The sequence below is a fragment of the Plecotus auritus genome (genome assembly GCF_963455305.1).
Source record: "Plecotus auritus genome assembly, chromosome: 2".
In the NCBI taxonomy this organism is placed as follows: Eukaryota; Metazoa; Chordata; class Mammalia; order Chiroptera; family Vespertilionidae; genus Plecotus; species Plecotus auritus.
The window spans coordinates 70766750-70788332 of NC_137771.1; the positions used below are offsets into that span (position 1 = coordinate 70766750).

A 21583-nucleotide genomic window follows, 5' to 3' on the forward strand; every position below is an offset into this window, starting at 1 on the left:
CTTGGAAGGTTCGAGGCCATCCCTAATTGCTTTTTAATTTTCCCAATGAAAGTATCACTATAGTTTCTGCTGATTATGCATATAAAATTAGTTTATTGTAAAGGCTGAACATTGAAAAATGTGAAAGTGAAAAATTCCTTTGTAGATGTTTCACCCCATAGTTAATCCCCAGTTAAACACTCAATAGACTAGTGTAAATCCCTTGGAAATCTTCATGCATATAAATATATACATGTTTACAGACTATATTTATGCAAATAAGATGCGACTATGTATATTGTTTAGTAACCTACTTTTCACTTTACATGTCATAAACTGCTGTATAAAACATATAGAACTACAACTTTTTGTTTTATTTTACTTTATTTTTATTTATTTATTTATTTTTTTAAAAATATATTTTATTGATATTCCACAGAGAGGAAGGGAGAGGGATAGAGAGCCAGAAACATCGATGAGAGAGAAACATCGATCAGCTGCCTCCCGCACACCTCCCACTGGGGATGTGCCCACAACCAAGGTACATGCCCTTGACCGGAATCGAACCCGGGACCCCCCAGTCCGCAGGCCGACGCTCTATCCACTGAGCCAAACCGGTCTTGGCTTTACTTTATTTTTAAAATAGATTGTTAGAGAGAGAGGAAGGGAGAGGGAGAGAGAAAGTGAAACATTGATGTGACAAAGAAACTTCCATGGGCTGCCTTCCATAGGCCCCCTTCTGGGCATTGAGCCTGCATCCTGGGCATGTGCCCTGACTGGGAATCAAACCAGCAACCTTTCAGTGCATGGATGACACCCAACCAACTGAGCCACACTGGCCAGGGCCTACCTCAACATTTTTAATGGCTGCACAGTATTCTACAGCACAGCTTCATTATAATTGATTTTATTAAATGTCTATTAATGAATATTTAAGCTGCTTCCTATTCTTTGCTATTATTATTAACTAGAGGCCCGGTGCATGAAATTCGTGCACTGCGGTGGGGGGGGGGGGGTTTGTCCCTCAGCCCAGCCTGCACCCTCTCCAATCTGGGACCTCTCAAGGGATGTCCGACTGCCAGTTTAGGCCCAATCCCTGTGGGACTGCTGGCTCCCAACCACTCGCCTGCCTGCCAGCCTGATCACCCCCTAACCACTCCCCTGCCAGCCTGATCGACGCCAAACTGCTCCCCTGCCAGCCTGATCAACGGCCAAACTGCTCCCCTGCCAGCCCGATTGCCCCCAACTGCCCTCCCCTGCAGGCCTGGTCTCCCTTAACTGCCCTCCCCTGCTAGCCTGATCGCCCACAACTACCCTTCCCTGCCGACCATCTTGTGGCAGCCATCTTTGACTACATGGGACGGCCATCTTTGACCACATGGAGGCGGCCATCTTGTGTAAGGGCATGAGGATCAATTTGCATATTACCTCTTTTTTATATAGGACTCTGCAATGACATTTTAAAAATTCTCTGATCTTTAATAGATAAACTGTATTCTTGCTTCTTTATACAATTAACTTCATTGAAATATAGTTTATTTACAATAAACTGAACTCATTAAAAGTATACAATTCTAGTTTTGACAAAAGAATTCAGCCACTTGATACCACAGTAAAACGATAGAACCTTTTCATCACCTCAGAAAATGTCCTCATTTCCCTTTATAATCACCCACCCAGGCCCCAGGCAACTAACCTGTTACTGTAGGTTAGTTTACATTTCCTAGAATTTCAGATAAGTGGAATTATATAGTGTATACTTTTTTGAAAATGGCTTCTTTCACTTATCATAATGTTTTTGATGTCCATCCATGCAGCTGCCTGGATTAATGGTTCATTTCTCTTTATTGCTAAGTAGTATCCCATTGCATGGAGGGACCATGGTTTGTTTTCCATTCACTTGTGGATGAACATGTGGATTGTTTCTAATTTTTGGTTATTATGAATAAAGTTGCTATGAACATTTGTTTAGAAATCTTTCTGTAGATACATGTTTTCATTTCCCTTAGGTCTGAACTTTATAAGAAACTGTCAAACTGTTTTCCAAAGTGGTCGTACCATTTTACATTCCCACCAGAAGTGTGGTAGAGTTTCAGCTACTACTCCATATTTCGCCAATACTTGACTTGTTAGTCTTTCTAATTTTTAGCCATTCTATTGGATGCATAATAGTTTATCATTATGGCTTTAATTTGTATTTCTCTGATGACTAATGGTTTTGAACACCTTTTCATGAGCTTTTGGCCATCTGTAAATCTTATTTTATGATGTATCTGTTAAAATATGTTGCCCATTTAAAAAAATTAGGTTGTGTTCTTATTACTGCATTATAAGAGCTCTCTATATATTCTAGATACAAATGCTTTGTCAGATGTGTGCATTGCAAATATTTTCACCCAATCTGTATATTATCTTTTTATTTCCCTAATTGTTTTACACAGAGCAAATGTTTTTTAATTTTAATAAAGTCCATGAATTATTTTTTAAACATTAAAAGAAAAAAGAGAGAGAGAGACTAAATCGTGCTTAGTGTAGTTTTTGCATTGAGTGCATACAATATTTCAATTTCTTAGAAATTGTCAGCTGTGTGTTAGAGTATGGATTAATCAAATACCCTTTTTTCTAATTGCCTTGGGTAAGAGAAAAACATGTTAATAGATAGGAGTGTCATCCCATGCATATACTTACGTGTCCTCATGCAGTGACTCTGACACTTAAATGCCATCTTAAACCCTTTCTAAAAAGTGACTCAATTGGGAAACGTAGAAAAAAAGAAATATATCAGATGTCTGCTCACCATTTACATCAGAATATTTTTTTCCCTAAATGAGTAATCTACAAACGTTTGTTAAGAGTAATAGTGAAAACATATATTGAGTGCTTACTATGTGTCAGGCACTGCGCTAAATGGCTTAATTTATCCAATCCTCACAATAAGTACCCTATGACTTGTCACCATTGTTATCCCCACTTTATACTAGTAAAATAACTGTTCAAGTTCACTCAACTTACTCCAGAGCTAGAATCTAAACCCAGGTGTATATGTGCCTCTATGCTTTAACTACAACCCACATTTCACTCATTCTGTGCGTTTCCTTCGGTGCATTGAAATAGATATGTTATATGTCAATGACTCAATTAACCTAGCCATGTAACTAAATTGTTGCACCCTAAGATTATTTACTACCCACTCCTTATTCTCATTTCCCAACATGTCCCCCAATATTTTCAACACCAATACTTAACATCTATTAACAGCATGTTCCATGGTTTATAATAGCCTGCTAGTGCATCTCAACCAGAGTCTTTATTCTCAATTCGCTTTTAAATGGCTGTCTGGTCATCCTTACTTATAGGCATTTGTTGGCTTTGAGGGTAAAGTGTTTTGAGATTTTCTAATATTCATTTCAGTCTTAAAATTTTTTTTCCAGTACAGAGACTTCATTTTTAAACTCACATTTGCCAATATTCTTAAATAAAAAATCAGAAGTTTCTAGTATTAAAACTTCTAACTCTCTGGCAAGGTGTAGTTCCAAAGACAAAAATCTGGAAGGACAGAGAGAAGTTGCTAAGGGAGACGAGGGCTGTCCCTCCTAAATAATAAGACATTTTGCTGAGTCACAGCTGTCCTTCATTTTCAGATAAATTTATGGGAATTAGAGGAGGCATGCAGAGGGGAGGTTTCAGTGCATCACAGAGCTGGCTACTAGGAAGGGGCAGTGCATTTTCAACATGGGATTCAGAGGGATGGCTATAGCATATTAGTGCCACAGTTTTTGAAGGTCAAATATGGCTTTGTTATTAGGCCAGTGACATCCTCCAGAGGTAGTCTAACAGTTTCTATAACCAATGGCAAAACATGGAGTAGGACCTCCTCCTTATCTCTCTGTGCTTTGAAAATTAAAAAAACAGTCTGATGTACTGTGAACATTTTCTTCTTCTCTCTAGTTTCCTGAGCAACAAACGACAAAGAAATGAAAGGGTATGGAAAAATTCATTTTGCCTCATATTAACTACTGAACTAAACATCATAAAATATGGCCTTTCTTTAGTAATTTGTATTGGCAAGCATATTTAGGCGATGAGAAAACTTTGGGGACAATGATGTACTATGTAAACAGAAACATCTACTACCTCCTGTAAGAGTGATCATTAGTTCCTGGGGTCAGGGCGTGTATTTTGTCAAAAACCATTAGAGCCAGACCATGCCATCTGCGTTCTGCCTCTCCCATGCGGGTTTCGGGTAACGGGAGGAGTGAAGGGGGAAGTTCCCAGAGATCATAAGTTTTTAAAAAAGTTTTTATTGATGAGAGAGAGAGAAACATTTATGTGAGAGAGGAATGTCAACCCTCGTCCAGGGGTCAAACCCGCAACCCGGGTATGTGCCCCACCAGGAATCAAACCGGTGACCTTTCCGTGCATGAGGCGATGCTGAACCAACTGAGCTACTCCACATAGGGTGGGCTTGTGAGTTTTGTGCACTGATCCCAGCCAGGGCAAGTAGATCCTGGGAAAAGCAGGGACAGGCCCCTTCCCAGGGACAGCCCTCTTCTATTACCTCATCCTGCCCTTCTCTCTAAACCTCTTTTTAGAGTTCCTGAAGAGGGTGTCATTGGAAGGAAGAAGATTGTAGAGAAGCAAGAGAAAAAAGCAATATTCGAGACTCAGGATGAGATGATTTTCAGAAAGCTCCTTGGGTTAACTTACTCATTTTCTAATCTTAGTGCGTCCACTTATCAGCTGAGTGACCTTGGATAAATACCTTCACTGCATTAGGCCTTCTTGTCCTCATGTGAAAAGTCGGGGATTTGGATTAGAGCTAGATGATGTGGGAATGCCTTTCGAGTCTTGACAACTCTGACTCCTGTCTAATTCATTTAATACTGCTTGCTGCTTCCAAGACAGTAAGAAGCAGCACGTGCTTTTAGTAGGGGTCTGTTAATAAAGATCCATTAACCTTTCTTTTAAAACAACTCATTTTCCTAGTCAAGTGTTTCTTCGAAAACAAGTATAAAAGGATTGGATTGATCAGAATAATGTGCTTTGAGAAATATCTGGTGGCAGTAAGGCCAATGATTGATCATACTAAGGACTGCTTATTTTTCCTTAAGGACTACATATTGGCCAGAGTATGACTCCATATACCTTTCCTTCCTTTAAGCCAGATTCCAGCTAGTCCACTCCTAGTGAGGATTGATGTTGAAAGGTGAAGTATGCTTCTTTTTCAAGACAGGAGAGATTCTTACCTCCTTCCTTTCCTCCCATGACTCCACTTGAAATAAAAGTAAACAAGTACAAAACAAAAGTGTGTCATGGGAAGGAAAGAGGTAGAAACCAATGGACTAGAGACTGCAACAAATTTCTAAAAGATAAAAAGTGAAAGGGGTGGGACTAATGGTTCAATTGGGCAGAAAATGCCTCAGATTAGAATACACAAGATAAAATAATGATTAGGACTTTAACAAAAAACAAATTCTGAACAATAAAGTCACAGTCCACACATGAAACAAACTACAACCAGCATGGATATAAACTGTTATAGAGTAAGATAGGGCAGTCCATTTGATTTTGATCTCATTTCTGAGACCTAGGGGTTATAACATCCTAGCATATTAACATTGGGCATTGTTTGTATGGATCATAATAAAGTATATGTGGTATATTGGCTTATTTCCATATCTTAATAAACTTTATTTTTAGAGCAGTTTTAGATTTACAGAAAAATTGTAAAGATATTACAGAGTTCCCCTATTATTGTATCTTACATAAGTATCACTTGTTATGATTAACTAGAGGCCTGGTGCACAAAATTCGTGCATGGGGGGGGGTGTCCCTCAGCCCAGCCTGCATCCTCTCCAATCTGGGACCCCTTGAGGGATGTCCGACTGCCCCTTTAGGGATGTCCGACTGCCCCACCGGGATCGGGCCTAAACGGGCAGTCGGACATCCCTCTCACAATCCAGGTCTGCTGGCTCCCAACTGCTCACCTGCCTGCCTTCCTGATTGCCCCTAACCGCTTCTGCTTGCCAGCCTGATCACCCCCTAACCACTCCCCTGCCAGCCTGATTGATGCCTAACTGCTCCCCTGCCAGCCTGTTTTCCCCTAACTGCCCTCCCCTGCAGGCCTGGGTCTCCCCCAACTGCCCTCCCCTGCAGGCCTAGTCACCCCCAACTGCCCTCCCCTGCAGGCCTGGTCCCCCCCAACTGCTCTCCCCTGCAGGCCTGGGTCCCCCCCAACTGCCCTCCCCTGCAGGCCTAGTCATCCCTAACTGCCCTCCCCTGCAGGCCTGGTCCCTCCCAACTGCTCTCCCCTGCAGGACTGGGTCCCTCCCAACTGCCTTTCCCTGTAGGTCCGGTTGCCCCCAACTTCCCTTCTCTGCCAGCTTGGTCACCCCTAACTGCCCTCCCCTGCAGGCTTGGTCGCCCCCAACTGCCCTCCCCTGCTGGCCTGATCGCCCACAACTACCCTCCCTTGCAGGCCTGGTCCCTCCCAACTGCCCTCCCTTGCTGGCCATCTTGTGGTGGCCATCTTGTGTCCGCATGGGGGCAGAATCTTTGACCACATGGAGGCAGTCATCTTGTGTGTTGGAGTGATGGTCAATCTGCATATTACTCTTTTTTTAAATATATTTTATTGATATTTTACAGAGAGGAAGGGAGAGGGATAGGGAGCTAGAAACATCGATGAGAGAGAAACATTGATCAGCTGCCTCCTGCACACCTCCCATTGGGGATGTGCGCGCAACCAAGGTACATGCCCTTGACCGGAATCGAACCTGGGACCCTTCAGTCCGCAGGCCGACGCTCTATCCACTGAGCCAAACCGGTTTTGGCAATATATTATTCTTTTATTAGATAGGATAGAGGCCTGGTGCATGGGTGGGGGCCAGCTGGTTTGCCCTAAAGAGTGTCCCGGATCAGGGTGGGGGTTCCCTTGGGGTATGGGGCGGCCTGGGTGAGGGGCCTGTGGTGGTTTGCAGGCTGGCCATGCCCCCTGGTGACCCAAGCGGAGGCCCTGGTATCTGGGGTTTATTTATCTTCTACAATTGAAACTTTGTAGCCTGGAGTGGAGCCAAGCTTCTGCTTGCTCTGTGGCGGCAGCCATTTCTCTTGGGATTTATGTATCTTCTATAATTGAAACTTTGTAGCCTTAAGCGGAGGCCTGGGCCGGCCAGGGTGTGTGGAAAGCTTGGCTTCCTCCATTGCTGGGGAAACCCAAGCCTCCCTCCTGCTCTCTGTGGCCTTAGCCATCTTGGTTGGGTTTATTTGCATATTCACTCCTGATTGGCTGGTGGGCGTGGCTGGTCGGCTTGGCTTGTGGATGTAGCAGAGTGATGGTTAATTTGCATATTACTCTTTTATTAGATAGGATGATCGAGTACTGATATATTATTGTTAACTAAAGTCCATACTTTACACTCAATTTTTTTTTCAGTTTTTACCTATCTTCTTCTATTCCATGATCTCATCCAGGATACCACATTCCATTTAATCATTCTGTCTCCTTAGGCTCTTTTTAACTGCAACAGTTTCTTAGACTTTCCTTGTTTCTGATGCCCTTGACAGGTTCTAAGAGTACTGATAAGGTATGCTGTAGAATGTCCTCCTTTTGGGATTTGTCTGATATTTTTGTTATGATTAGACTGAGGTTATGGGTTTTGTAAGATAGACCACAAAGGTAAAATGCCATTTTGTCATCTCAAGTCAAGGCTACATACTGTCTGCATGACTTACCATGTGGACCTTGATAACCTGACTGGAGTAGTATTTGCCAGTAAATGTAAATATAAAGTCACCCTCTCCCCCACCCCCTGCCTTTTCAAGCTGTACTGTTTGGAAGGAGTAATTAGGCTTTTAACCTCTAAAGTCAGCCTGTAGATAAGTAGGAAAGCATTTTTTTGTGTGTTTGCCCTACAGAATGTAAACTAACAATTTTGCTAGTGGTAAAATGTTGCTGACAAAAGTGAAAGGAAGAGGAAAAGTCGAGGAATGGGAAAGAGGACCAACACCTCCATTTTATAGAATAGGAAATCCACCAATACTCTACTTAAAAGAAATAGAAATTTGAGTCGTCATTTAAAAATATAAAGGTTTAGTCCCAGTAGAGGAAATACAACACCATCGTTGCTGTTAAACATTGGGAGGAAGAGGGTAGTGTGGGATACATGCTCATTTTCATAGAGTGGAATCAGTTGATATTGACTACAGTTGGCAATCCCAGGAGAGAGAGGGAGAGTGAGGTTGTCAAGCACAAATCACCTCCCCCTGGCTAACACCAGAGTTTTCCTCTGCAGAGGGAACCAGAGTAGAGAGAGGAGAGGAAGGCTGGTGCTTTTCCTTGCAAGTTCTTTTCTACTATTTGATTTGCTACCCTGTGCACAAATCATCTGCTTTAAAACCAGATGATGTGCAGAGTAGTTCTAGGACTCATACTGGACCACCGAGGATGGCCCAGTTTATATAGCACCTGCCTTCTGTGACCCAAGCCAACCAGCCAACCGCCTAAAACTTCATTAGCACAAAACACTTTTGTTGAGGCAGGAACCTCATTTCTGATAAAGGGATAATCTTCTTAGGTCTTTGATTTGTGGAAAACACATTTTTAAAAAAGAACTCTTTGTTCCCTTGGAATAAAGATTAGGAAGATTTCAGTTGCAAAAGAGAAATTGGCTGAAAGATGAATCAACTGTCTCTGGCTGAAAAGTACTGGCAGTCAGTGAGATCCTCTGTGTGTTTCCTGTGTTTAGCATTTATACAGCATGTTTTAGTTTAAAAGCCCTTTACTGTCATTAGCTAATTACCTCCCCGGGGCTGCAGGGTAGTTAGAGGCAGCATTGGAACCCAGCCAGCGTTTAGAGCTGGAAGATGCTCTTGTGTCTGGACCAGCCCTGACTCAGGGTGTAGTTGTGACCTTACTTCCTGCACAAGGATTGATCGGTTAATGTGTGGTTATCAGTCTCCAAAGCTTCCCCCACCCCTCTAGACTCCAGATCTTCTCAAGACATACAATTTACTGAGACAGAAGAGAATTATTTTAATAGCATGTCTTGTAAGTATCTTGAAAAAAGCTGAACATTGTTAACAGTTTTAGGTTCATTATTAAATCAGAATCCCCAAAGTGAGGCCTAAGTATTGGCACTTCCAGAAGGGATGGGTGGAGAGTGGATGAAGATGGTAAACAGAGTCAACTTTATGGTGACAGAGGGAGACTAAACTTTGGGTGGTGAGCACATAATGCAGTATACAGATGATATATTTTAGAATTGTTTACTTGACACTTATATAATGTTACTAACAAATGTCACCCCAATAAACTTAATTTAAAAAGTGCACTAGATGATTCTAGAGTAGAAGTAGGCTTGAGAACTCCTGACTTACATGGCCAATAGAGACTCCTTCCCCTGCCCCCCAACAATAACTATATCTACAAAGAGAATGAATACAATATTTGGGTAGAGAGAACTTTTTATAAACACTGATAGTTAATAATATTACATCTTGTTTTGTCTCAAGTATATTTTTTACATTATAAAACACCGTTTTTCCATATAGATGTTATTTTTTTCTAAAATTATTACACTGAAACTCGAGGGGCCTCTTATACACTGAAGTCAGCTGAGGAGGGAGCCACGTGGGTGCATAGCTGCCCATACCTTGTCAAACAGGCTTCCTTCAATCATGAGCCTTATTGTTATTGACGTCAGCTGATGCCCTAATTGGAGGTGGAGGTGGAGAGTGCACAGATGCAACAGGGACCTGAGCGTTCTGAGCCCATAAAGATGTCAAAAAATAAAAAGATAAATACCGGTAAGCGATTGCCTTACTCTGCAAAATTCAAACTGAAGGTAATCAGCTATGCAAAACAGCATGGAGATAGAGCTGCAGAGACAATTTGGACCTCCTCCCACTGAGTGTATGATCAGACAGTGGACAAAACAGGAAGAACAACTCCTGAAGATGCCAAAAAAGAAGAAGGCCTTAAGAGGAAAACCAGCAAAATGGGCAAACTTGGAGCAGAGGCTTAAGACTTGGATTATGGAGCAGTGCCAGAGTGGCTTCTGTGTGTCAACCAAACTCATTTAATGTCAGGCAAGAATGTCTGCAAGCGAAATGAACATTGTTGATTTTACAGGAAAGGCAAAATGGTGCTTCAATTTCATGAGGAGGGAAGGGTTGGCCATGAGAACACGAACAAAGTTAGATCAGAAAATGCCACCAGTTTATGAGGATGATCTCACATTATAGACAGTGACTCAGAAGACAGGAGTGATACAATAGAAGTTGAAGACCTTTATATGTCTGGAACTAATAGTGATGAAGAAGAGAGCAGTGATGCAACAGAGGCTGAGTAAAGTGATATGCTGCATAATATCATGGTCCCAGTATGTAAACATTACCTATGGTAAATACTAAATTAAAATGTATTCTGTTTTACCTTTAAAATATTGATTTCTTAATTTTGGGTTGGAAAAGTGGGGGCCGTCTTATACACAGAAAAATATGGTAATCCATTTACATTTAAAGTATTGATGGGTATGTAGGCATTGCCATTTTATTATTCATATTTTTAACCTTCCCCTGCTCCTATTCTCCCACCCCCTTCTTCTTAAAAATATCCCTTTAACATTTCATGTATTACTGACTTGGTAGCGATGACCTCCTTTAGCTTTTTCTTATCTTAGATATGCTTAGTCTTTTAAAAAAGATTATTGACATAGCTGTTATCAGGTTCCATATACAATTTTGTATCTTGCATTTCAAATTTAGTAAGCACTTTCCATTGTTTCATGCTTTAATAGTCATCTCTAAAATTGAAATCCAGTGAAATGAAGCAAACAGGAAAATTTATGCTCACAGTTGAACCAAAATAGAATTCAGGTACCTGCAGAGCACTGGCCCACGGGAATATTCTCTACCCGGTGTCCATGTAGAATACTTAGACCAGCAGGACTGGAACATGTGCTCCATTTCTGCAGTGGAATTTTATCTACATTTGGTGTGTGGTGCCCTCTACTGGCTATACTAAGACTGTGGTTTTTTTCCTCTGTAAATAGTATATGTAGTGGGTAAGGACTCTAAATAAAAGGATTAGAATTCAGCGGTGGCCAACTGGTGGTCTGTGGACCACTGGTGGTCCGTGAGGTCTGAAAGGTTGGCGATTGCTGGATTAGATGGTATTTGTGCATGTTTGAATTTTGAATATTTGTATTTTTACTTATATGTGTTGCCTTAATGTAGAATCGAAGCTATTGAAATACAGAAAACAGCCCTAGCTGGTTTGGCTCAGTGGATAGAGCTGCGGACTGAAGGGTCCCGGGTTCTATTCTGGTCAAGGGCACATACCCCGGTTGTGGGCTCCATCCCCCATAGGGGGCGTGCAGGAGGCAGCTGATCAATGATTCTCTCTCATCATTGATGTTTCTATCTCTCTCTCCCTCTCCCTTCCTCTCTGAAATCAATAAAAATATATTTTAAAAAATAAATACAGGAGACAACTCTGAGTCTGTTTTCTTTTATTCATTCAACAAACATTTTAAAGAGTCTACCATGCATGTAGTATCGTGTTAGGCGGCTGGAGGCACAAAAACAAAATCTCCATGGAGAGACACAGCTAGGTGAGATAACCACTACACACGCGGTGGATATTCCAGCAGAAGAACTTGATTGCCTATAGATCTTTGTGCTCCTCTATCTAGGAAAATCATCCTCTTCAATAAGTGTGCAGCTCAGGGAGAGACACATGTGACAGAGCCAAGAAGAAAGGGGACACCTTCCCAGCATGGCAGAGCCACCAAATCGATTCCGTGGGCTTGACAGATGTCTCAGACAGCTTGCTTTCAATTTGCTTAGTAAATTAAAATATAGGGTGGACTATAATGCGTTAGTAAAATAAAATGAGTGGCAATAATTCACATGTTTAATTGAGCCCCTTAAAGGGAATACATCTAACTTTCTAGAAATGTACCATACTTTATATAATGTGTACCCAAGAAAGGAAGGTAGCTCTTACATTCTGAAAACACCTTAGCATTGGAATTTTACCTTGCTCCTCTGGAAAGGAACTGCATATAACACTAGTCAAGTGTTTCTAATTTGAGGGAGGCCTAAAGCACAGGACAAAATGGGATTTTCTGAAGCATTCATGACCACTCCTTTTGGTATATAGTCTCCTTGGCTACATTATGTACAATTATGCAAGATGATCTGTAGATTAGCTAAGTCTTTTTTTTTAAAAAAACCTGAGGTCCTGATGATAATATTGGGTTTCCAAGGATGGTTCCATACACCAAAAACGTAAGCATGGCCATCTAGTATTTATCATGCATATGGAACCAGCAATTACTGACTGTGTGGTCTTGGATTAGTAACTTACCTTTCTCTTTAATTTTACTCATTTGGAAAACCATGCAACCTCAATCTTTTGGTAAGAATTAGAAATGTGGAGTGTCTATGAAAATTTCTGGCACACAATAGCTGCTCAGTAGAGCACAGTAGGCATTTCAGAATGACAGAGATACAAACTTGGGCTCTGGATCCAGGCTGCCTGGGTTTCAATCTTGGCTCTACTCTTCCGTTAGCTGTGTGAACTTGGGCAAGTAACTTTACCTCTCTGGATCTCAGTTTCCTAATCAAGTGGGGATGACAGCAATGCCTACATCATAGGTTTATTGGGCAGAAAAAGAAGAGTTAATACATGTAAAGAGCTTTTGAACATTTGTTAATATGTAGGACTTAATAAAGGTTATTATTTTAATGGCTATTCCTTTTAGCTTTCAGAAACACTGGCATCTTTTTGAAGTTGTATATTAAAATCAGAGAGCGACATCTTCCATTATGTATAAAACATCCATCAGCACTGTCACACCAGCTGTTGTCAGCAGACTTCCAGAGAACTGGCTTTGTAACCAGCTCTCTCTTGGTAAGTCCTCAGAGGCTTCCGTAGGAATTACTTTATGTTCACTTTCTCTGCTTTGCTATAAATGAGTAATTCTTTGTTCTTGACTTCCCTCTCTAAGCATTTATGAATTCCCTAAAGAACATGGGGAGGAAGAATTATTTGGAGCAAATCGGGAAAGCACTGTGGAATCAGAACGCCTCTCTGCAACCACACCGTCACTTACCTACAGCATAATTATAGGATGCTGTGGTTTTCTGCAGCTGAAGCTCTGGGTACCCAATTTCAGCCTCAGTAAGTCTTTTCTTTATTGGCGATTTGGCTACTGCTCTTTCCCCTTAATACATAGTGACAACGTGCTACATACAGGCCACATAAAGGGGTAAAAAGAAGGCTCTCCACATCCAAGGAGTACAAACAAGGAGTAGACAAAGATATTGCAAACTCACGAATTATAACAAGAATCCAACGGTGATAACCGCTATTAGGGTAACATAGAGGGAAGGGGATTCTGACTAAGAGCTTGGGGAGAGGTTTAAAAAGAGGCAACATTGACAATAAACCCTGAAGAATGGCAGAGGAGAGGAAACAATAGGAGCAGAGAGAACAAGATGAGTAAAGGCATAAGAATGTGAAAATGCATGGCTTATTCAGGGAACAGCAGATGGTCCTGTGTAGATGGAGCAGAAGATATGTAGGCTGGGGGTTAGGAGATGAGGAACAAAGGTCTCTGGGTACTCAGGGAGTCCGCTCATCTAGGTCTTAGGTTCTGGAAATGGGATGGTGAGACTTCTCTGACAATTTCCTCAGAGTCAGGTCCCAGGTGTAACCTCTCATTTCCTCCCTCTTCCTTCAGTCGTTTCTTGGCCTCAGCCCACACATCCTTTTTACCTCTGCACTTTAAAAGTCCTGCTCTCTTCTTTTTTCCAAAGGACTTCGCTGGTATGGCATTTACTAACCTGTCACCTACTACAAAATATATGGAAGACAAAAAGGCATGAGAATTTGTACAAAACATTGGCCCCTCAGGGTAAAAATCTGAGCCTAACATGTAGGAACAGGCCGGATAGCATGGCTAGACTCTGGGGGGTGGAGGAGGACACAAAAGAGTTAACAATGAAGTAAGAAAGCTATGTTTGACACATAGTTGGTGCTCAATCAATATTTGTTCAATAAAGTTGCCTCCGTAAGAAACACTTCCTATATGGAAACCAGGAAGGAAGGGGAGGAGTGACCTGTATATTCTGGCTCTCTGTGCATTTGTGCCAAGCCCAGGTTTCTTCTGGAGTCAGCAGTTCTTTGTCTGGTAGGTTTCTCTTTCAGGGAAGAAAGGTGTGTGTGTATGTGTGTGTATGTGTGTGTGTGTGTGTGTGTGTGTGTGTGTGTGTGTGTGTGTGTATGCGCGTGCGCACCCCTACACATGTGTGCATGCACATGACACACAAATGCAAAGTGACCCAGTACTTATTCCTTTCCAGTCTTTCCAAGACTAAAAGATCTCAGGTTACAAATTCATTCCTTTATCAGAAGGTAAATCGGGGTGGGGGAGATAACAAGAATATAAAAGTTAAAAATGTCAGGAAAAGCTCAGTTTCACATATGCACTTGGCACTTAGGATAAAAAGAAGACTTGGTTCTAATCTCGAAGAGCTTTTAGTGTGGAGACACATAAAGCCAAGCAGATATTTAATGCAGGGACATAGTGTTGTAATAGAGGTTAGTCCCGGGAACTCAGAGGAGGGGCTTTCAATCCAGCCCAGGGCCTTGCTGCTCCAAGTATGGTTGACTACCAGCAGCAGCATCTCCCAGAAACTTGTGAGAAATGCAGACTCTCTGGCTCCAACCCAGACTGACTGAATGTGAACCTGAGTTTTAACGAGATCCCTAGATGAATCATATGCACATTAACATTTGAGAAGTACTAGCCTAGGAGGTGGGGATACGACTGGGAAATATTTCTTCGGGGAAGTAAATCCTGAGTTGTGTTTTGAAGAGGAGTCCGGTTTCCCAGGTAGTGTTCCAAACAGAGGGAACAACATAAGTAAAAGTTCAGTGGTGAGAAAAAGTACAGGGTTTGGGAACTGCAAGTAGTTTACCTTCTTGATCAAACAGGAGAGTATGGGAGAGAGGGGGAGGGAGAAATGTAGAAAGATGGAAGGTCAGGCAGTGGCCAGATCCTGCTGGGTGTGCTCTAGGTTAACAAGCTTTGTCTCCACCTAATCCATGGCAGAGACACATGCGTGCTCAGATTTGTGTTTAGATCACTGCAGCCCTGAGGAGCCTGAGAATGTAAAGGTCAAAGGACAGAGAAATTAATTAGGCAGCTGCAGCAATAGTTCTGGAGAGAAATGAGAGTCTAACTCAGGTAGTGGCAGTGGGGATGGAGAGGAGTGAGCAAGTTTAAGACATTTCATGAGGCAAGAAGCAGATGAAAGACCTCAGTATTGGATTAGGTATGGGAGGGTGTGGGAGGGCTGAGTCTTGACTAGATGAGTTGCAGACTTCTTTCTGGCTGGGATTAGTGGGTGGTTGCTCAGGATGCCACTAACAGATGAAAGAGTAAAGGAGGATGAGCAGGTTTGAAGAGGGAAATTAGGCGTTCAGCTTAGGGTAGTGGTCGGCAAACTCATTAGTCAACAGAGCGGCAAACCGCGGCTCGCAAGCCGCATGTGGCTCACGAGCCGCAGTTTGCTGACCACTGGCTTAGGGTGAATAGAAAACAGGTATAGGAGGGGAAAAAAAAGAAGAAAACAAGGAAAGGGTGGAGAGCTCAGTGAATAAATCAGGGTGCAGAAGGAAAGTGATAAACAATGCCCTGCCCATATTTGGGGCTATAGTAGTGCACATAGTTTGTGAGTTTTTCCTCCAGTCCTATTTCCAAAGACTGCCTTCTTGGAACCTGGTCCCAGCGACTGGTTGGACACGGATGAAGAGCAAATGGTTTGATTCATCATTTCCTATCCTGTGACCAATTCATGTTGACACCATTTGCTCTATGCAAAAAATAAAAATGAAATTTTAACCTGGAGTTCAAGCTGCTCATGGTCAGAATGATCAAACAGCTGTGCTTTTCCATATTGCCCTATGGATGAAAAACTACCCACTGCTTCTAATACTATTTGCAAGGTGGCAGTAATGCAATGCCAATATTTGTGTGTGTTTGCACGTGGTTATCCTTCAAGTTCTGGACACCACTGCCACAAATCTTCCCTGTCTGTGAACTTGTATACCTTTATTTTGCATCTTAAAATTCAGAACTTGAACCCTAGCCGGTTTGGCTCAGCGGATAGAGCGTCTGCCTGCAGACTTAAGGGTCCCAGGTTTGATTCCAGCCAAGGGCACATGCCTGGGTTGCGGGCTGAATCCCCAGTAGGGGATGTGCGGGAGGTAGCCGATCAATGATTCTCTCTCATCATTGATGTTTCTATCTCTCTATCCCTCTCCCTTCCTCTCTAAAATCAATAAAAATATATTTAAAAAATTCAGAACTTGGTAATAGCCCGTCTTCAATCATTTCCATAATTGTTCCCTATTTAGCAACCTGTTCTCTGCATACAGAGTTCTCTAAAAGAAAGTCTCGGACTTATGTGACTTCAGGGCAGAAACTCCAAGTACTTCAACATTTTCTGATCTGCCAATAAAAAGCAAAAGGTCGGCACGTGGTTTATTAGTTTGGGCAGGAGGAAGGTATTCCACCCAGATCCTTTCTTTCTTGCCAGGATCAAACATGGCGGGTCCGCAGCCCTACCTTCCAGAACACCTAGCCCGCTTTCCCGTGACTCCAATCAGGCTTTAGCGCTCCTGTTTTTTTTTTTTTTTTTGTGTGTGTGTGTGTGTGTGTGTGTGTGTTTTACCTACCCTCCCCCTCGCGGCTCCATGAGGGTCAGCACCTGGGAGCTTGACAGCGGACCTGCTTCCCGCCCCCCCTCGAGGTCCCGCCCACTAGTCCGCGCCAACCAATCGTAGGCCGCACTAGGGCGACTGGCAGCGCCGGCTGGCCCCACCCCCAACCTCGCTGTGGCCTGCGGCTCCCGGGCCGGTAGCGTCGCTCTCGGTCGCGCGGACGGCTAGTGTGGAAACGCGGGTCCCCGACGCTCGTTGCCGGCCCCAGCTCAGCCCAGCGCCGCCAAGCCGGTGGCCCCGGAGCTTCCGCCATGGACTTCGAGGACGGTGAGCGCCGCCCCTGGCTGGTGGCCGCGGTGGGCGGGAGGCGGAGTGGCCTGCGCTGGGGGTCTGTTTACCATCTCAAGATGGCCGTGTGGGCTTTGTTCTGCGGGCCCAAGGCCGCCCGCCCGCCGCCCGCCGTGGGCCCAATGCCCGGGGGTGGCCCCTGGGGGACCCGCGCGCCCCGAGTCCCCAACCCCTCCCCCCCCCGCGCCCGTTGTCCCCGGGGACCTGGGAGTTCCGTGCGGGCCTGGGCGGGGACGGACGCGCCCAGAGCGCCACGGCCTCCGGACCCAGCCCGGCCCCGCTGCATGGAAATTGCCCCGACGCCTCCAACTTCCCGGTCTCGGGTGAGCGGGGCCGCCCCACCTCGGCTTGTATTCGCCCACAGGGCAGCGACCCATTTAGTAAATCCTCAACCCCAGGTACAATTTTCAGAGGCTTGTTCACAGTGATAGCCCTGGTTGTCTTAGTTTAAGATGAGTTTAAAGGGCGTCTCCAAGTGATACGTATAGGTAGACATCTTCACAGAATGGGAAGGAAGATATTTCTGGTTAGCAAACGGGGATATTTACTCACCACAAACACCTGGTCGTTCATCCCTCATTTGAAATAGCTCTGAACCAAAGCATGTTTCTCTGGGTTGTGTGCGGATGGGACTAAGTTAGAATTCCGGCACAGCATTCCATGCCCTTCAAATTCAGACCTGTCCACTGCCGCCTGGGTTGACTTGGTGCTTAAATGAACCCTATTTTAGCAATACCTTCCAGTCGTCTCTCACTCCGTTTCTTGAAACCATTTTCACACACTCCCAAAGTCAAGTAATTGGGGCTTCACCCTGTCTTTGATTCTTGCCCAACTTTGATAGGAAATGGTGTCAAGATAAAATGAATGTGTAGTGACAGCATTAGGGAGTCGTGAAAGGGGGCTTGAATGATTCAACTGGATTTAATCCTGAATAACCAGGCATTTCTAAATAAAACGAGCTCACTAACAACTAGTTGTAAGCCTCTAGTCTAACCCAACCAAAAAAAAAAAAAAAAGTATCTTTAATATTGAATGTGGTGTGATCTCAGCATTTGAGTCTTAATAAATGATCTTTTAATCTTTGATATCATGCCACAAAGTGTTCTGCCAAATTTAAGTATCTAAAAGTGGACTGGTATAACCCTTTTGTGGATACTTTTAAGTTACTTTGTAGTAGAAAGGTCACCTATTAACACACTGGTGTTTTTGTTTTAGGTGGACTTTGACTCATTTTGATATAGATACTTTCAAACAATGTATGAGTAGTTGAAGTGCCAGAGTTGGGAATTAAATTTAAAAATGTATTATGTTTTCATGTCAGAGTTGGATGACTGCCAATACCCAAGGTACAGCAGAAGCTACTAAGGTGGAGAGTTGGGGAACAATGAGAGTGGTCCCCTCCCCACATAAGGGAATCCATTTTCTGTAGAGAATTGAAAAACAATAATAAAACAGTGTATTTGCTTCTTATGATTACCGTGTACCTCCAATTCTAAATAGTGTCAGTGATAATACTCCCTCTCTCATGCCCCCTAGTCACACCATCACTATATTTAGGGGATGGTATTTGACAATATTACTGACTCTAATCCTGTGTAGTGGTCCTGGTTTCTGTTGTACCCAAAATGACCATTTCAGTATTTATTAGTAAAATTAACTAAAGGATTTAACGGTTGCTAAATTAGTTTTGACAGGGAAATTACCAATATGATTTTGGGTTATGTCACATCCTGGGTAGATATAGCCACACACACATGCATAATATGCATTTTTCAAATAAAATTCTGAAATCTTTAGAGAGCAAATTAAGTGATAAAAGAAATATTAACTTTGAAAAATTACACACTTCATAGAATCAATTCTCAGATGTCCTTGTGTTTGCATTATTTGATACATAATTTAATTTATCTGCCTGCCCTTTTGTTACTCTGCATAAATCAGTACTGGATCCTATCATTTGGCTATTTTTATATAGTAGGTGTTATAAACTAATTTTTACATTACCATACTTTGAATGATAAACCTGCTATTTGGCGAGATAATGCAGAGAAAGAGATATATGTTTTCCCATATGAAATATTAATGATTATTTATACCCCATTTTTGCAGATAATTAAGTTAATGACATTTAAAAAATAGTGTTTCATTTAAATAGATGGGTTTATAATGCAAGATTTTTTTGCTAATATTGCACTAATTTCTTTCTGTTAATATGTCTTCATAGATTACACACACTCTGCTTGCAGGAATACTTATCAGGGTTTTAATGGTGAGTATCCATTTTCATTTGCTGTTAAATATGTTAGGGGATACATTTCAGTTTTTCTCTTAATGCACATAAAGTACTAATGTAAAAAGCCAGTTTTACCTTGTTTTAATTGGTGTTTTTTTGCCTTTTGATATATGACTTGTTAGGATTAATGTTGTCATACTATAGTTAGTATTTGAATTAGGGAATTTGGGATCAGGAAAAGTTAGGGCTATTCATATTAGCTTGACTCTTTTTTATTTGAATAATGATTGCTTTAATTTATTTCAAAAGGCTCTGACTGCATTTTGAGTGATAAGTTACAAGAAACTGGCTATTTTTGTTGAATTAGAGGCTTTGGTATTGAGTAATATAGATTAAATGGATTATTGGCTTAGTTCTATATTGCTTCTATTTGACCTTGTTTTTTTGAGGTCATTTGCTTTAATATATTCAAATACGTTAGTGTTTAAAGAGCTGTTTAGAGGAGAACATGAAGAAGCCTGATCATTTATTTTTTATTTATTTATTTTTTATATATTTTATTGGTTTTTTACAGAGAGGAAGGGAGAGGGATAGAGAGTTAGAAACATCGATCAGCTGCCTCCTGCACACCCGGTACTGGGTATGTGCCTGCAACCAAGGTACATGCCCTTGACCGGAATCGAACCTGGGACCCTTCAGTATGCAGGCCAACGCTCTATCCACTGAGCCAAACCGGTTAGGGCCTGATCATTTATTAACATAAGCATGATGTTGGTGTTGTGACTACAGAGTTAGGTAAAATCTAGAGAGTTATGCACAATATAATTGAATGTCATTTTGATAGTTATTAAGCAGGATGATACCATACAAAAAAGAACATGGAACAAATTAAAGAGATTAAATATGTTTTTATTGATTTTAGAGAGAGAGGAAGGGAGAATGAGAGAGAGCAACATCAATGTGAGAGAGAAACATCCATTAGTTGTTTCCCGCACGCACCATAACTGGGAATTGAGCCTGTAACCCAGGCATGTGCCCTGACCAGGAATTGAACCGGCAACCTTTCGGTGCACAGGGTGATGCTCAGCCAACTGAGCCACACAGGCCAGGCCACAAATCAAATATATTTTAAAAAGCATTGCACAAAGGACCCCAGGTAGTGGAATTAAAATTCTGATTGCCAGAGAAATGCAAAATTCAATTGTACAAAATATAATAGATTCACAAAATAAAACTGAAGCAAATGTACCACAAAATAAAGAAATGATTCCATTTTATGGGGATAATTGCAGTCCAGTTAATTTCAATTTATCGTCTCTAAGAATTTTGAGAAACTTTGGGTTTGATATGGCCTAATAAGGCTTAATATATAGGAAGTATTCAATATACAGTATTGACAAAAGAAGGTTTATAGTTGTGAGTATGCAAAAGTTCATTCTTGTATTATTATTTATTATTGTTTAATTTGCATCCATATGTAAGTTAGATTGAAAATTGGAAAATTACCTAGAAAACCATTTCATAAATTTAGGGATAAGAATTTTAAGACCTTGAACTTGGGAAGTGAAAATAGTAATTTAAAAAATATTAAGAAAAAAATTAAGACATTTCTAGAGAAAATTAGCAGAGCATGTAGGCTGACTAGTAATGAGTAGAAAATTGAGAGGCATGAATAAAAAATGAATCCAGGATTTTAAACTGGAGTGAGTAGGACTAGTGTTTTTACTGAAGAAAGTGATTTGGAAGGTTAGAAGGCCCTGATTTCTAGTAAGATATATTAGAGAGTTGGATTTAATGTCTAAATACAGGATTTTGAAATGCAGGACTAGAGATTTAATTTTCTTGATATACAGTGTTACAAAAAGAGCTTTAGAAATTTCTATCACTGATGTTAGTACTTTTATTTTTTAAATTTTAGCTCCAACAGTGGTTCTTATTTGAGGGTGATTATTCAGGTCATACCCTAGTCCTCTTGAATCTTAACTATAGGGCAAGTGGTCCCTGGCTGTGTATGTTGTAAAAAAAATACTCTGAATGATTTTGGAATGTGACTCTGATTAAAGATTACTTTGAGATCTGGGTTATCTACATTTTGTAAATGAAGACCTCAATTTCAAAGATACAGTTTGATTTCATTCAATGTTTTTGGAGTGACTGCTGTGTATCAGTTACTATTCAAGGAGCTGACAATATACTAGTAGTGAAAAAAATGGACAAATACTCCTGCCCTTGTGGAGTTTACAGTCTAGTAAGATGAAATGGACAGTAAACATGGTAAAGAAGTA

At 41.7% G+C, this 21583-nt stretch overlaps 1 protein-coding gene across 4 annotated transcripts in view; it reads left to right on the plus strand.

Moving 5' to 3' along the window:
- The first annotated feature begins 16742 nt into the window (after positions 1-16742).
- Positions 16743-21583, plus strand: part of ZNF326 (zinc finger protein 326) — a 46869-nt gene continuing 42028 nt past the window's right edge. The window contains exons 1-2 of one of the 4 annotated variants that reach the window (XM_080657912.1): positions 16743-17044; positions 19290-19334. In XM_080657912.1, the coding sequence (XP_080514038.1) occupies positions 17029-17044; positions 19290-19334 (61 nt within the window). In that variant the 5' untranslated portion in view covers positions 16743-17028. The remainder of the gene's footprint in view (positions 17045-19289; positions 19335-21583) is intronic. The other 3 variants (XM_080657913.1, XM_080657914.1, XM_080657915.1) reach the window with 3 other exon arrangements.